This window comes from Glycine soja, chromosome 16 (assembly GCF_004193775.1).
Source record: "Glycine soja cultivar W05 chromosome 16, ASM419377v2, whole genome shotgun sequence".
NCBI lineage: Eukaryota > Viridiplantae > Streptophyta > Magnoliopsida > Fabales > Fabaceae > Glycine > Glycine soja.
Genome location: NC_041017.1, coordinates 28,087,538 through 28,101,663, shown reverse-complemented (window position 1 = coordinate 28,101,663; position 14,126 = coordinate 28,087,538). Strand labels below are relative to the sequence as shown.

Sequence of the window (14,126 nt, the reverse complement as noted above, 5' to 3'; positions counted from 1 at the left end):
GAATCATTTGGAGTCAAGGCTTCTTCATCTATTTCTTCAAAGTACGGGAAAAAATCATAAGTGTCTTCTTTCTCCTCCCAATTCCATGTGCCTTCTTCATAGAACTCGACATCTCGGCTCACAATTGTCTTTCCATTGTTTGGATTGTACAATTTGTAGCCTTTTGAGCTTGCATCATAGCCAATGAACACATGTTTCTCACTCCGATCATCAAGCTTGAATCTTCCTTGGTCGGGTACATGATCATATGCAATGCTCCCAAATACTCTCAAGTGATCAACTCTTGGCTTCACTCCACTCCATGCTTCTTGTGGTGTTTGATCTTTGACATTCTTTGTTGGGGAGCGATTGGACAAATAAACGGCACATGCAACAGCTTCAGCCCAAAATTCCTTTGGCATATTTTTAGCCTTCAACATACATCTAGTCATATTAAGAATAGTTCTATTTTTTCTCTCCGCTACCCCATTTTGTTGTGGAGATCTAGGAACCGTTAGAGGGCGACGAATCCCATATTTTTCACAAAATTCATTAAATTCTTTTGATGTGAATTCGCCACCTCTATCGGATCTTAGAGCTTTGATTACATAACCACTCTCCTTTTCCACAAGAGCTTTAAAATTTTTAAAAGCTACAAATGCCTCAGATTTTTGCTTTAAAAAATAAACCCAAGTTTTTCTACTATAATCATCAATAAAAAGCAAGAAATATTTATTGTTACCACATGAAGGAGGATTGATTGGGCCACACACATCGGTGTAAACAAGTTGGAGAGGCTCCTTTGCTCTTGAATTAGCTTCTTTTGGAAAACTCCTTCTTGCATGCTTTCCAAGGAGACATGCTTCACACAATTGATTAGGATGGTTGATTTGAGGCATCCCTTTCACCATCTTCTCCTCTCCTAAGGATTTTAGTGCTCCAAAATTCAAGTGCCCAAATCTCATATGCCAACACCATGATTCATCTTTTATGCTAGCCTTCAAACATTTTACTTCATTGGTTTTAATGTTCAAAGTGAACATTCTATTTCTTGACATAAACACCTTGGCAATCAAATTAGAATTTTTATCTCAAAGCCATAAACAACAATCTTTCATATGAATTTCATACCCCTTTTCAACAAGTTGTCCCAAACTCAAAATATTGCTTTTTAGTTTAGGAACATAGTAAACATCCGTGATTAATTTGTGAGCACCATCTTTTAAAGAAATTAAAATGGTACCTTTTCCTTGGATTTGCACCTTGGAAGAATCTCCAAAAGAAACATTTCCTTTCACCTTCTCATCAAGTTCCACAAATTTCTCTTTGCATCCACACATGTGATTGCTTGCTCCATTGTCAAGATACCATAAGCATTTGTCTTCCTTCTCACCATTATTAATAGCCAACACCTTGTTGCCAAAATCTGAGAGATTCAGATTCCTTCATATGCAATGATTCAAACTCTCTACGTAGAGTTTGTAGGCGCACCTTTTTTACCTTATCAACACCTTCAAGGGAGGTTTTCAAAATCTCCCATGCTTCTTTGGATGTGGTTGCATTTGACACCAACTCGAACATAGCTTCATCCAAACCTTGATGAATGAAAGTAAGTGCTTGTTGATCCTTCTTCTTCGACTTCAACAAAGTCTCCTTCTCATTTGGTGACAAAATAGCCTCATTTTGAGGTTGGGTATAACCTTTCTCTACAATCTCTCATGCATCTTGAGAACCTAACAAGGCTTTCATGCGACGACACCAATTATCATAATTCTTTTTGGTAAGACGAGGGAATTGAAACATACTCAAGCCATTGCTTGCCATCTCTCAACTCACAAAGTGTTTCTCTCTCAACTCAGAAAGTGTTTCTCTCTCAACACTCTAGAACTCAAGCTCTGATACCACTTTGTTGGAAGAAGAAGAAGATTTTATTTCATTTGGCACACAAAATACAAGAGTATGATCCCCTATTTATATTAAAATAGAGTGACCACTCACATAATTTGCTTATTCAAGAATACTAAATGCTCACATAATTGCTTATTCAAGACTTTGTAATTCACAACCTTACAACTTTCATCTTCCACAATTTAAGGCTCATAAAACTTGTTATTATTATTTTTCTAATTAATATCTAACAGTGTATTGTCATATCATTGGAAATTATTGACTCTTGTTGCTTTAAAAGTCATGCTTGAAGTAATTTCTGATTTGACAGAATTTATTAAAATTCAACTCATGAGATGTAATTCAATAGCATTTAGGCAATGCCTATCAACATTTGATGTTTAATGTGATTGATTATTGTTTTACTGATAAAACTTGAATTAAATGTTGCGTTCTCGAGAGTATTCCTCCTGTTCTTTTATAAAAGCTAACAATGACGGGTGGTGTGGTCGATTAGTCTACTAATGAATATTTCTTTGTCATGATATATTTCTGTTAAAAATTTATGAATGGATGTAGTTAAGCGTTAAACGCCAGGTGCTTTTTTGTAGGCCATATTTCCTCGAATATTTGGCCATGAAGCATCAGGGTAATCTACTCTTATTTCTACGTTTGGATTAAGACAACATTGAGTCACTAGTGATCCTTAGGTTATTTTTGTTGAATTTCATAAGAAGAATTTTTGTATTTTTAAGAGTTACCCAATTGGGTAGTATGAGAATTTGATCAAATACTGATATGCCAAGTTGAGTTAGAGTGACAATGATCAGCTGAGAGTGAAGTATTACACTATGCATGGGAATGTGATACATTGTTGCATCAAGGACATTACTTTAGCTAAATCATTGCAAAAAGGTGTAGCCTTCTCAGTTGATATTTAATATTTGGTATATTTTTGCAGCATTGTTGAGAGTGTGGGACAAGGAGTGACTGAAGTCAAAGAGGGGGACCATGTGCTAACAGTATTCATTGGAGAATGCATGTCATGCAGGCAGTGCACATCTGGAAAAAGCAACACTTGTCAAGTTTTGGGATTGGAAAGGATGGGTTTAATGCATAGTGACCAGAAGACGCGCTTCTCAGTAAAAGGGGAACCTGTTTACCATTATTGCGCTGTTTCAAGTTTCAGTGAATACACAGTAGTCCATTCTGGATGTGCAGTGAAAGTCAGTCCCCCCTTGCACCTCTTGAGAAAATATGTCTTCTGAGCTGTGGGGTTGCTGCAGGTAAATGTTTCAGCTGTTTATTATTAGTTCTAAAATTAGGGAATAGATTAATGGAGTTTCAGTAATCAACATTGTAAACTTAAAACTGTGTACTTAAATTACTTGAAATAGTAACAGGTTAATAGCCATTAAGCTGTCTGATTCTTTTTTCTTGTTATTTCCTATAAATGGTTAGAGGAGGCATGACTTCTGTCTGTGTGTTCATCAGTTTGAATGTCAAAGGAACAGTATGGCCTTGGAAAATAAACAAAGGCAATATATATAATTGTAAAATCATCACAGGTGATCCTCTCAGCTGGAGGTCATCAAGTGAATTGGTCTGATTTTCTCTTAAATTAGTTAAAACTTAGAAAGATAATTTTGCATTTTGACAAAACCTGTTGCATATTTGAGACTGATTGATTGTCAAAGGTCACTGTTCTTTACAGTTTAAATTGATTTTAGGGCATATAAGTGTTCCATCACCTGCCTCATAGATGCTTGCCACATAGGTTTACCCTGCAAAATGTCCTCATATATTTTTGTTTTGCATTGTTTGCTTTAATATCTTGTAGTTTGTTAATGAATGACTTATATGCCCTAAACACATTATTTGCTTGCCACATAGGGCATATAAGTGTCGAAAAAATTATTTTTAATTGCATGTTTAGCGTGTTCTATTGATGACTTGTTACTGCTTCTGGACTTCCAGAAAAACTTGAAACTAATTTGATTATAACTCAATGTGTAATGATCCAAAACACAGTATTGGATTTCCGGATTATTAACCAAAGCAGCTCCACAAATGATTGGTAAGGAAACACAAGATAGTGTAAAACGTCTTATTATTGGATTTGATGATGCCAGAGGCATTGTAACTGGCATAGGTAAAGATTGGATGAAATTGAAGGAATTGTTAGTTCCAAGTGGCATTGGATGAATTTGTAGGCAAAATACAAATGCTGGACTTATTTTCCTCCTCTTTCTTATACCTCACAAATAATTTACTATGAACTTTTGCTACTAGACACTGTCAGAGCCATAGATCCCAATTAGTGTTGTTAATGTCATTGATAAATTAATATTTTTTTGTTGATTATGGGACTCATTTTTTTTAAACATTAGGTCTGGGTGCAGCATGGAATGTTGCTGACGTGTCAAAAGGATCAACTGTGGTGATTTTTGGTCTTGGAACTGTTGGCCTATCTGTAAGTACATTGATAATTCAATTGTATCGATCTTCTCAACAGATAAGCAACAATATTTTTCAAATTGTAATTAATTTTCCTTTGATCAATTAGGTTGCTCAAGCTTCCAAACTAAGGTGCATCTCGAATAATTGGTGTGGACAACAATCCACAGAAGTGTGAAAATGGTACTATATTCAATTCCTCAGGTTACTCTTAAATTTATATTTAATAATTCCCTATATTTACTTATTGTTGTTTGTTGCCACAGCTAAAGCTTTTGGGGTTGCTGAAGTTGTTTTCCCGAATTCCTATAAAGAACCTATTGCTCAGGTGGCTTGATCTTCTCATTACAAAACATCTGATTTAACTTTTCATATTTTATTTTGTGGAGAAAATTGTATGTAACTGTAATTGATGGCTATCAAAAGTATCCCGCTAGATCAAATATTACATATGTTTGATCCATACAAATTTATTTATTGTGAATTTTATTTTGGTCGAATATAATTTTACTTCGGCACAAAAACTGTAAGTATGCACACAAAGAAAAAGTTTGGAAGTCACAACAACCATTTATATATGTTGAAAATTTCCAGGTTATTAAGTGCATGACTGATGGTGGGGCAGATTTCTCGTTCGAATGTGTAGCTGACACTGATATGATAACCACTGCATTGCAGTCATGCTGTGATGTAATACTCTATAAACCCAAAATTTTTGTTTTGGCAATTGACGTTTCAAAGCTTTTATTCATTATACCTGAATTCATTCTATCTTTTCTTGGTTGCATAGGGATGGGGTTTGACTGTAACACTTGGTGTGCCAAAGGTGAAGCCTGAGATGTCAGCTCATTATGGACTACTCCTAATGGGAAGAACATTGAAAGGATCTCTATTTGGGGGATGGAAACCAAAATCTGATCTGCCTTCATTAGTAAAGAAGTATCTCAACAAGGTAACTGAAACAGTACCCGGATTCCTCTCATCTGAACCTGACCACTTTATACGTTTTCACTCTATAAGCTGAAACACAAAAATGTCTAACTTCTGCATAAATGGTTCTCTATGACTATTTGAAAAAGGTCATTTTGTTGCATAGATAATTAAGTTCATTGACCAGTGATTAGAATAACTTTACAGAGAAGATAGAAATTTAGTAATGTTACATGAACAAACACTTAAGGAGAGAAGCCAACAAATGTAAAGAACCATTAGATTTCATGTTGATTTGTGCAGAAAATATGCTTAATGCTTTGAAATTTGAACTGTCACCAGAGATACAAAGGTAAATCTATGGTTCAAAAATGAGTTTTTGCAAAGGTAAACAGTTCTTATAGCAGCATTACCCTGAGAAAATTCTCTCTGTCTCTCTCTCATTCTACTTGTATATGTTTTTGACTATGAATGTCAAAGTGTATGTTGATTTACCTGCTGTATGCCCTTTTTTTATTACTTCCATCTGCTGCACTTGTATTGTTTATTTATGATGAAGCGGAGGACAATTTCATGTTATCATTATCACAAGAAAAAAATCTCATCCTACAAAGTTTAGCATGAGATGTGATGTGCTGTCTATATATAGCTGGTATTTGAGACCTAATCTTGTTTTTCATTATAAAGTGTGCCAAATGTCTGTGAAAGAGATATTTTTGAAGGGGGGAGGGAGGGAGGAATTGAGAATGCAACTTCAAATGCTTATCAGAACTATTTTCTTGCTTAATATGCTTTTTTTTTTCCTTCAAGCAGCAATTTTAGCAAAAGAAAATATGTACTAATATTATGATTAATATGCAGGAAATCCAGATTGATGACTACATAGCACACAATTTGCCATTTGATGTCATTAACAAAGCTTTCAATCTCATGAAGGAATGAAAGTGTCTGAGATGTGTTATCCACATGCTAAGATAAGTCCTGCGCCTTTATGGGTTTCTTTTTTTTTTTTGTAAAAAAGAGAAAGTTATTGAAGAAATCAATGTCCTGGAGAATATAGAAACTACTTTGCCAAGTTATCATTGAACATTGGTGAGAGTTGCATCTTTTAAAGGACAATATTGATTATGCTAATAATAATATGCTATGCCATTTTTTGTATTCGCTCAACTATATATAAAAAGTCTCAGATGCTAAAGAATCTGACGTTGTAGCTGTGCACAGTCGATTTCTAGATACCGAGCAATTCACTCTATTCCTAATTAATGATTGAAGGCAACAATCTCTCGTCACATCTGTGCTATGCCAAGCTTGAGTTGTTAGCTGTATATATGCTGATGCGAATACAATAAACCCATTGGTTTAATTCAAAAAACATTACTTACTTGCTGATACTAGTTTAATGAAATAAACTAATATTTTATATTCTTGCATAACACGTAATAAATATTTATTTTTATATAATTAAAATTGATAATAAAAATATTTTTTAATGCATAAATAATTTAAATAAAAAATAAATAATTAGTTAATTAAGATAATCAAAGTATACATTTGAAAAACAAAGAAATTTAATTTGAAATGGTTGAGAGATACGTTTTTTTTTTTTTTGCTCATTACAAAAATAGAATGTGAATTGCATCATTGAGAGAGAAAAGAAAAAGAGTGTTGAAAATGTCTAACTGATTGAAAGAAAAGAGTGTTTTCTAAATTGATAATTTTATTTTATAGTATAAAAATGGATATGAAAAGTGCAAATAACATACTTTTTAGATACATTTTATCATTGACTAAAGTTTATTCAAAATTACAAAATCATGATAAAAAAAATAATGTTAGAAGAGCAACTAATATCTAGGAGATTAATTATTTTATGAAACTTCGTGGAAGGTTTTCTGGATGCTAGTGATAAAATCAACAAATCTAATTCGTATAATTTCAAAAACTCAAAAATGAAAGTGCTTTGCTTTATATATATTAAACTGAAGAAGATACACATCATATCATCCACTGTTGCAATTTAATTTACTATACAAAATTGTCAGTGGATCCAAAACGCAAATACATTCCACTTGGAGGGTGTTAGAAAAATAGAGAGGAGACTTGAGAGCAATCTATAGCCATTAAATGACTCTTCAATTAACACAATAAACGGGCATAATGTCAATAACCCTTCAAATACTTAGTGGTTACACAAAAATAATATTAACTCACACACTTCATCTTCTAACACTAAATGATCAGTCTTCATTTTTTAATTGTTTTATTTTATGCTGGCCAGAACATTCCATCTACAATCATAGTAGACTTTGTTCTCAGTTCACATGGCTTTGGGATCATGTTCCTCTTCCTTCAACTATGATGTTTTCCTCAGCTTCAGAGGCGCAGACACACGTCATGGTTTTACTGGAAATCTTTACAAAGCTCTTGATGACAAGGGAATCTACACTTTCATTGATGATGAGGAACTTCAGAGTGGAGAGGAAATAACACCAGCACTTCTGAAGGCAATTCAAGAGTCCAGGATTGCCATCACTGTGCTCTCTATAAATTATGCTTCTTCCTGGTTTTGCTTAGATGAACTTGCTCACATTCTTGAGTGCTTTAAGAGCAAAAATCTGTTGGTTGTGCCAGTTTTTTATAAGGTGGATCCTTCTGATGTCAGACACCAGAAAGGTAGTTATGGAGAAGCATTGGCTAAGCATCAGGAAAGGTTCAACCACAACATGGAGAAGTTGGAGTATTGGAAGAAGGCTCTGCATCAAGTAGCTAACTTGTCTGGCTTTCATTTCAAACACGGGTACCACACCTTACCAATCTTTTACTTCATAATTTTTGTTGGGTTAGGTGTCAATTGTCTAATGATTTGATTGTAAAATTTAAAGAGAAAAGAAATGCTTGTTAACCTTCTTGACAACATTGGTATCAAACCTGGATATTGCTATTTGTTTAACTTCATTTAACCCCATGTTTAAATGAAGGATTTAAAATTTTTTAAAAAATTTAAATACACAATATTTTAATTGTCTTGATTTAAATTATTTTTATTTTGTAAATATTTTGTTTGGATGTAGTAATTCAATTTTTTAAACTTTAATTTTCTTGTTTGGATAAGATAATTTAATTTTAATAAATTCAAATTTTATTTTTACATATTTATTTAAAAAATTAAAATTTTAATATTGAATAAAAATAAATATTAGTCATTTTTAACTAGTTAAATATTTAAAATAAATTTAATACTAGATAATATTTAATAATTAATTTTTTAATAATTAAATAATTAAAATAATTTAATACTAAACAATTTTGAATCTTATACACAAAAACTTGAATTAAATAATACTGTAAACTTAAATATGAATGATATATAATTTCTTGTTAAAAAAAAATCAATTACCTCATATTACAATAATTTAATACAAAATATTTTAAATGCAAAACATTTCACCTTTGATTTGATTAATTACATATAAATAAATGTATATGTTAAATAGATGAACCGGGGGTAAGTAATTAATAAAGGAACAAATGGCGCATTCCTCCTAGATCGTGTTACTCTTAGCCAGCACTTGTTTAAAAGGAACCTCACTTCTTCTTTGACTCTGCCTTACTCTCCTTCTCGTCCTTCCTTCTCCTTTTCTCAAAGAACATACCCCACACTCCTCTCTCTCTCTCTCACTACTTCCTTCTCTTCTCACACCTCCATGGCCGAAACTTCCAAGACGAGTCCGTTCCTCTCCTTATTCATTCGTTTTTCAATTACTTGTTTGCGCGATTCTTATCTGTTTCTGTGAGAGTTTTGTGAAAAACTCTAGGTAAAAAGACCCCATGTGAGAATTGTCACCACCCGGAGAGAGCAAGGTTCTCGAAATCCCAAGAGAGCGAGAGCGTGTGGCTCAAGAGGAGTGAGCAGTGTTTGTAAAGAAGAAAGACTGAGAGAGGGAGGAATGACTCTCTTGTGGAGGAATTGAAATTCTTTAATTTTTAAGAGAATTTGAAATTATTCATTTTTTGTTGATTAAAATTTCTTGTTAAATGTCATATATTCAATTTTCCTTTAAATTATTATCCAAACACTAAATTTAAAATGATAGATATTCAATGTCTCATTTAAAATAAATTATTTTGTTAAAAGTATCCATCCAAATACAATGTAAGACTTTTATGTTTGAAACAGAGAAGGGTATGAATACGAGTTTATTGGGAGGATTGTTGAGTTGGTCTCCGGCAAGATTAATCATGCTCCTTTGCCCGTTGCAGATTACCTGGTTGGACTAGAGTCAAGATTACTAGAAGTAACAAAGCTTTTGGATGTTGAATCTGATGATGGTGTCTACATGATAGGGATCCATGGAATTGGCGGGATAGGAAAATCAACACTTGCTATAGCCGTTTATAATTTGATTGCTTGCCATTTTGATGGTTCATGTTTTCTTATAGATTTGAGAGAAAAATCAAACAAACAGGGGTTACAACACCTCCAGAGCATCCTTCTTTGGGAAATACTTGGAGAGAAGGAAATCAACCTAGCAAGTGTTGAACAAGGAGCTTCAATTATACAACATAGGCTTCAGCGAAAGAAGGTTCTCTTGATTCTAGATGATGTTGACAAGCATGAACAATTACAGGCTATTGTTGGAAGACCTTGTCGGTTTGGTCCAGGCAGTAGAGTCATCATCACCACTCGGGACAAACAACTGCTAGCATCTCATGGGGTTAAAAGAACATATGAAGTGAAACTATTGAATGAGAACAATGCTCTTCAATTGCTTACTTGGAAGTCTTTTAAAACAGAAAAGGTTGATCCAAGTTATAAGGAGGTCTTGAATGATGTAGTAATTTATGCTTCTGGCCTTCCATTAGCCTTGGAAGTGATAGGTTCCAACTTGTTTGGGAAAAGCATAGAAGAATGGAAATCTGCTATCAAACAATATAAAAGAATTCCTAGCATTCAAATCCTAGAGATACTTAAAGTAAGCTTTGATGCTTTGGAGGAAGAACAAAAGAATGTTTTCCTTGACATTGCCTGTTGCTTCAATAGATATGCTTTGACAGAGGTTGTAGATATACTTCGCGCTCATTATGGTGATTGCATGAAATATCATATTGGAGTGTTGGTTGAAAAATCTCTTATAAAAAAGTTTAGTTGGTATGGTAGATTACCTAGAGTTACAATGCATGACTTGATTCAGGACATGGGTAAAGAAATTGTCAGGCAAGAATCACGGAAAGAGCCAGAGAAGCGCAGTAGACTGTGGTTACTGGAAGATATAATTCAAGTTTTGGAAGACAACAAGGTGAGTGGCACTAATGAATGATTTGATTTCATATCTTGGTTTATGTTTCCTGACTATCATATGTTCAAATCATATTTGTTGTTTTTCTTCATAATATGTAAATTTCTGTAAATATGTGTTTACTTGCATTGTGGTTGTGGTTGATTCGTGGCTTTTGGTGGATTGACAGGGAACTAGTCAAATTGAAATCATATGTCTAGACTTCCCCAGCTTTGGCAAAGAAGAAATAGTAGAATTAAATACAAAGGCTTTCAAGAAGATGAAAAACCTCAAAACGCTTATTATTAGAAATGGTAAATTTTCCAAAGGTCCCAAGTATCTTCCAAATAATTTGAGAGTACTGGAATGGTGGAGATATCCTTCACATTGTTTACCATCTGATTTTCATCTGAAAAAACTTGCCATATGCAAGTTACCCTATAGTTCTATTTCGTCATTTGAGTTGGATGGCTTATGGAAGGTAAGCTTAAAGAGTACATTTTCCACATCTTTTTATTTAATAATTTCACTTTTATTAGGAAAGATGGAAAACACAAGAGAACTTTGTTTGTCACACTCTTCCATAACAGAATTGCCATTTTCATTTCAAAATCTTGCTGGGCTTCAAGGATTAGACCTGAGCTTTTTAAGTCCTCATGCAATTTTTAAGGTGCCAAGTAGCATTGTCCTGATGCCGGAATTGACTGAAAGCTTCGTTGTGGGATTGAAAGGGTGGCAATGGCTAAAACAGGAAAAGGGTGAAGAAAAAACGGGGTCAACAGTATCTTCAGAGGTAGAAAGGCTTACTGTCTCAAGTTGCAACCTCTGTGATGAATTTTTTTCAATAGATTTTACTTGGTTTGCACATATGAAGAAATTATGTCTATCCGAGAATAATTTCACAATCCTTCCTGAATGCATCAAAGAATGTCAATTTTTAAGGATACTTGATGTATGCCACTGCAAGCATCTTCGGGAAATTAGAGGGATTCCACCAAACTTAAAGCATTTCTTTGCAATAAACTGTAAATCATTGACTTCCTCAAGTATAAGCAAGTTCCTAAATCAGGTTTTATCTTGTTTGAGATGTATTTTATTTGATAATATATAGTGTACTTAACTTTGGTAAACTCATGAATTCTTTATGGCTAACAGGAACTGCATGAAGCTGGAAACACTGTTTTGTTTGCCAGGAGATAGGATTCCTGAGTGGTTCTATCAGCAAAGCAGGGGACCTTCAATTTCTTTCTGGTTTCGTAATAAGTTCCCTGACATGGTTCTTTGTCTTATTGTTGCACCTATTCAAGAAAATTATTTCGTCCCATGGTGTTCATCAATGGCAACCAATGTTCCCCTTATAGTTGCCATTTCAGGACAGGAATGCACCATGCATATCTTTGTGATCTACAAGAGATAAAATCCAGAAATAGTCCATATGAGATGCCTTTCGAAAATGGATGGAACCATGTGAATGTTACATGTCCACGTTGTATAGATACCTATATCCACCCTGTTAAAATGGGAATCCATATATTTAAACAGGAATATGCCATGGAGGATGTTCGATTTACTGATCCTTTTATAGCAAGAGAAAATCAGACGATGATCTAGAAAGTTTGGAATCTCTAACCACCAGTTGCTAAAAGAGGGCAGGTTTGTGGACATGGAACTTTCATAGACAGTATTTGTGCAACAGCAACAATGTATAGTTTTATGATCACATCCATTGGGCTGGGCAGTGGAAATTGTATGATACTGTGAAGTTGGATTAAATTCAATGGATTCGAATTATATAAGGGGCACAATTATTGTCAAAGGTAAATTAATGTTAGAGAAACTGAATGAATGTCATTAACTGTGAATTACAATTAGTAAGAAACTACTATCATAAATTTTGCTTTATGTAGTATGTTAGTAAACTATTATGATTTCATAATTTGAAATAGTTTATATAGCTTAATAGTAATCCCAATAGGCTGTGAAATTGTTTGAAGAAGTAGGAAAACGGGTATTAGTAATGAAGGCAATTGTTTCGTCTAACTTCTCTTCTTATAGTATGCTGAGATTCAGAATTCCAAAATTTGACAAGCTTGGGTTTTGATATTAACTAGTGATGTGGATCATGAATCTTGTGACATTTATTTTTCCGTGTTATGATTAACTTTGTAATTCCATGTTGTAATGGACTTACTACCAACCTAGTAGGGTAAAAATATAGGTGAGTCCAATAACGGAGGCAATGACAGTATGCAAATATTAAGGGTTAGAAGCCTAAGAAATAAACAAGGATACTATGAGAAATGCAGAGGAGAAAATGGCAATGACAGACCACACAATTTATGAATGAAATGCAGAGGAGAAAATGGCAAGAGATAGGGAAGGCAAGGACACTATGAGATCAAGCAAAAAACAGGTAGACAACCAAAGAAGGTACCCAATCCAGTGCTGATATCATATATGCACATAAGTGAAAAAACCAGATACTGATTCACTGAAATTTAATAAACACAAGATCATTGATAAGGAAGATGTTGTTAAAATGAGATTATCTGATGATGATTATAACTCGGAAGAATTAGATAGTCGAGGTGAAACAATAAATGATGAGCAAAGTTAGCAATCTCCTCCAAGAGTCTTTGTCCTTCCTTTGTAAGCCATTTGATTTAAGGTTCAAAATTCCCATACAATCTATTTCTAGTTGCTCCAGGAGCATTGGTTTCCATTGCAGGCAACTTGCTCTCTTTAACTAAAGATTTTTGCATTGCCAAAAGTTATGATAATGGATTTGAATGAATGAAAGAACCGTGAATCAACAACACATATTCCTTTCATACAAATACAGGATTGCATGCTAATGATATTTTCATGAGAATTTGTAATGGGATTTCCATGATTTGATTTTCCTCTTAGCTGTTGAGAATATTCCTTTTCTGTTTGAATAGGTCTTCTAGGGGTTTTCTTGCTTCATTCTGGTAATGCAAGGTGAGACTCAGGTGGTTTCAACTTCCAATGAAGGGAAAATGTGCTTTAGTTATTTTTACATCTTGATTTAGTTTTCTTTTCTTGCTAGACTTTTGATTCCTTTTTCCAAAACTTAGGAATGAGATTTCCTTTTACAGAAATTTTGTTACTTTATTTGATACAGATCATAAGCATCCTCTACCGGAGACAATTTTGATCGAGGGGAACAAGACCACTTTAGATGACAAAACTCTCTTCAAATATTTAATGTAATTGCATAATCAAACTCAAACTTGCGGTGGTACAAAACCATTGTTACTTGTGAGCTGTGAACTTTTCTTTTTTAAGGAGGAAGGGTTAGGAACTAGAATTCTATGGGAAAATGGGTAGAAGATCCCTAATTATGTTGTCAAAATGCTCGTTATAGACTACAAAGATCTTAGTTTTATACAATACAGTCTGTACTCATTCTCTGTTGTACTAAAAAGATGCCGTATTTATTTTTCAAAAATATTTTTAGTGCTTTTTCGTTGCCACCGTTTATTTTCCTTCCATCCTATAATAACTCAGTATATAATAAATACTACGTTACTCTTGTTTCTTTTTCCTATTAATTAGTTACAGAACTCTTTG

The 14,126-nt window shown here is 33.7% G+C and overlaps 1 protein-coding gene, 1 long non-coding RNA gene and 1 pseudogene across 3 annotated transcripts; all 3 read left to right on the top strand.

The window, feature by feature from the left end:
- The first annotated feature begins 2,359 nt into the window (after positions 1-2,359).
- Positions 2,360-6,491, top strand: LOC114389926 (annotated as a pseudogene).
- Positions 6,492-7,214: 723 nt separating this feature from the next.
- On the top strand, positions 7,215-11,959 carry LOC114389246 (TMV resistance protein N-like). 2 transcript variants are annotated; one of them, XM_028349877.1, is made up of 5 exons: positions 7,218-8,053; positions 9,434-10,553; positions 10,723-11,013; positions 11,203-11,601; positions 11,688-11,959. In XM_028349877.1, the coding sequence occupies exons 1-5, from the start codon at positions 7,578-7,580 to the stop codon at positions 11,730-11,732; spliced, it is 2,331 nt and encodes a 776-aa protein (XP_028205678.1). In that variant the 5' UTR covers positions 7,218-7,577; the 3' UTR covers positions 11,733-11,959. The 2 variants fall into 2 exon arrangements, with proteins under 2 accessions (XP_028205679.1, XP_028205678.1); XM_028349878.1 differs by lacking the exon at positions 11,688-11,959 and having other exon boundaries at positions 7,215-8,053; positions 11,162-11,241.
- Positions 11,960-12,364: 405 nt separating this feature from the next.
- Positions 12,365-13,983, top strand: LOC114389252. Its single transcript, XR_003661730.1, has 3 exons — positions 12,365-12,945; positions 13,475-13,514; positions 13,678-13,983. It is a non-coding gene; the product is annotated as an uncharacterized LOC114389252 (long non-coding RNA).
- Positions 13,984-14,126: the final 143 nt, after the last annotated feature.

Coding starts and splice junctions, on each gene's coding strand:
- LOC114389246 (XM_028349877.1), top strand. CDS start 7,578: ATGGCTTTGGGATCATGTTCCTCTTCCTTCAACTATGATGTTTTCCTC. Junction 10,554..10,722: donor AAGTTTTGGAAGACAACAAG/GTGAGTGGCACT, acceptor GTGGATTGACAG/GGAACTAGTCAAATTGAAAT. Junction 11,014..11,202: donor AGTTGGATGGCTTATGGAAG/GTAAGCTTAAAG, acceptor GCAATTTTTAAG/GTGCCAAGTAGCATTGTCCT.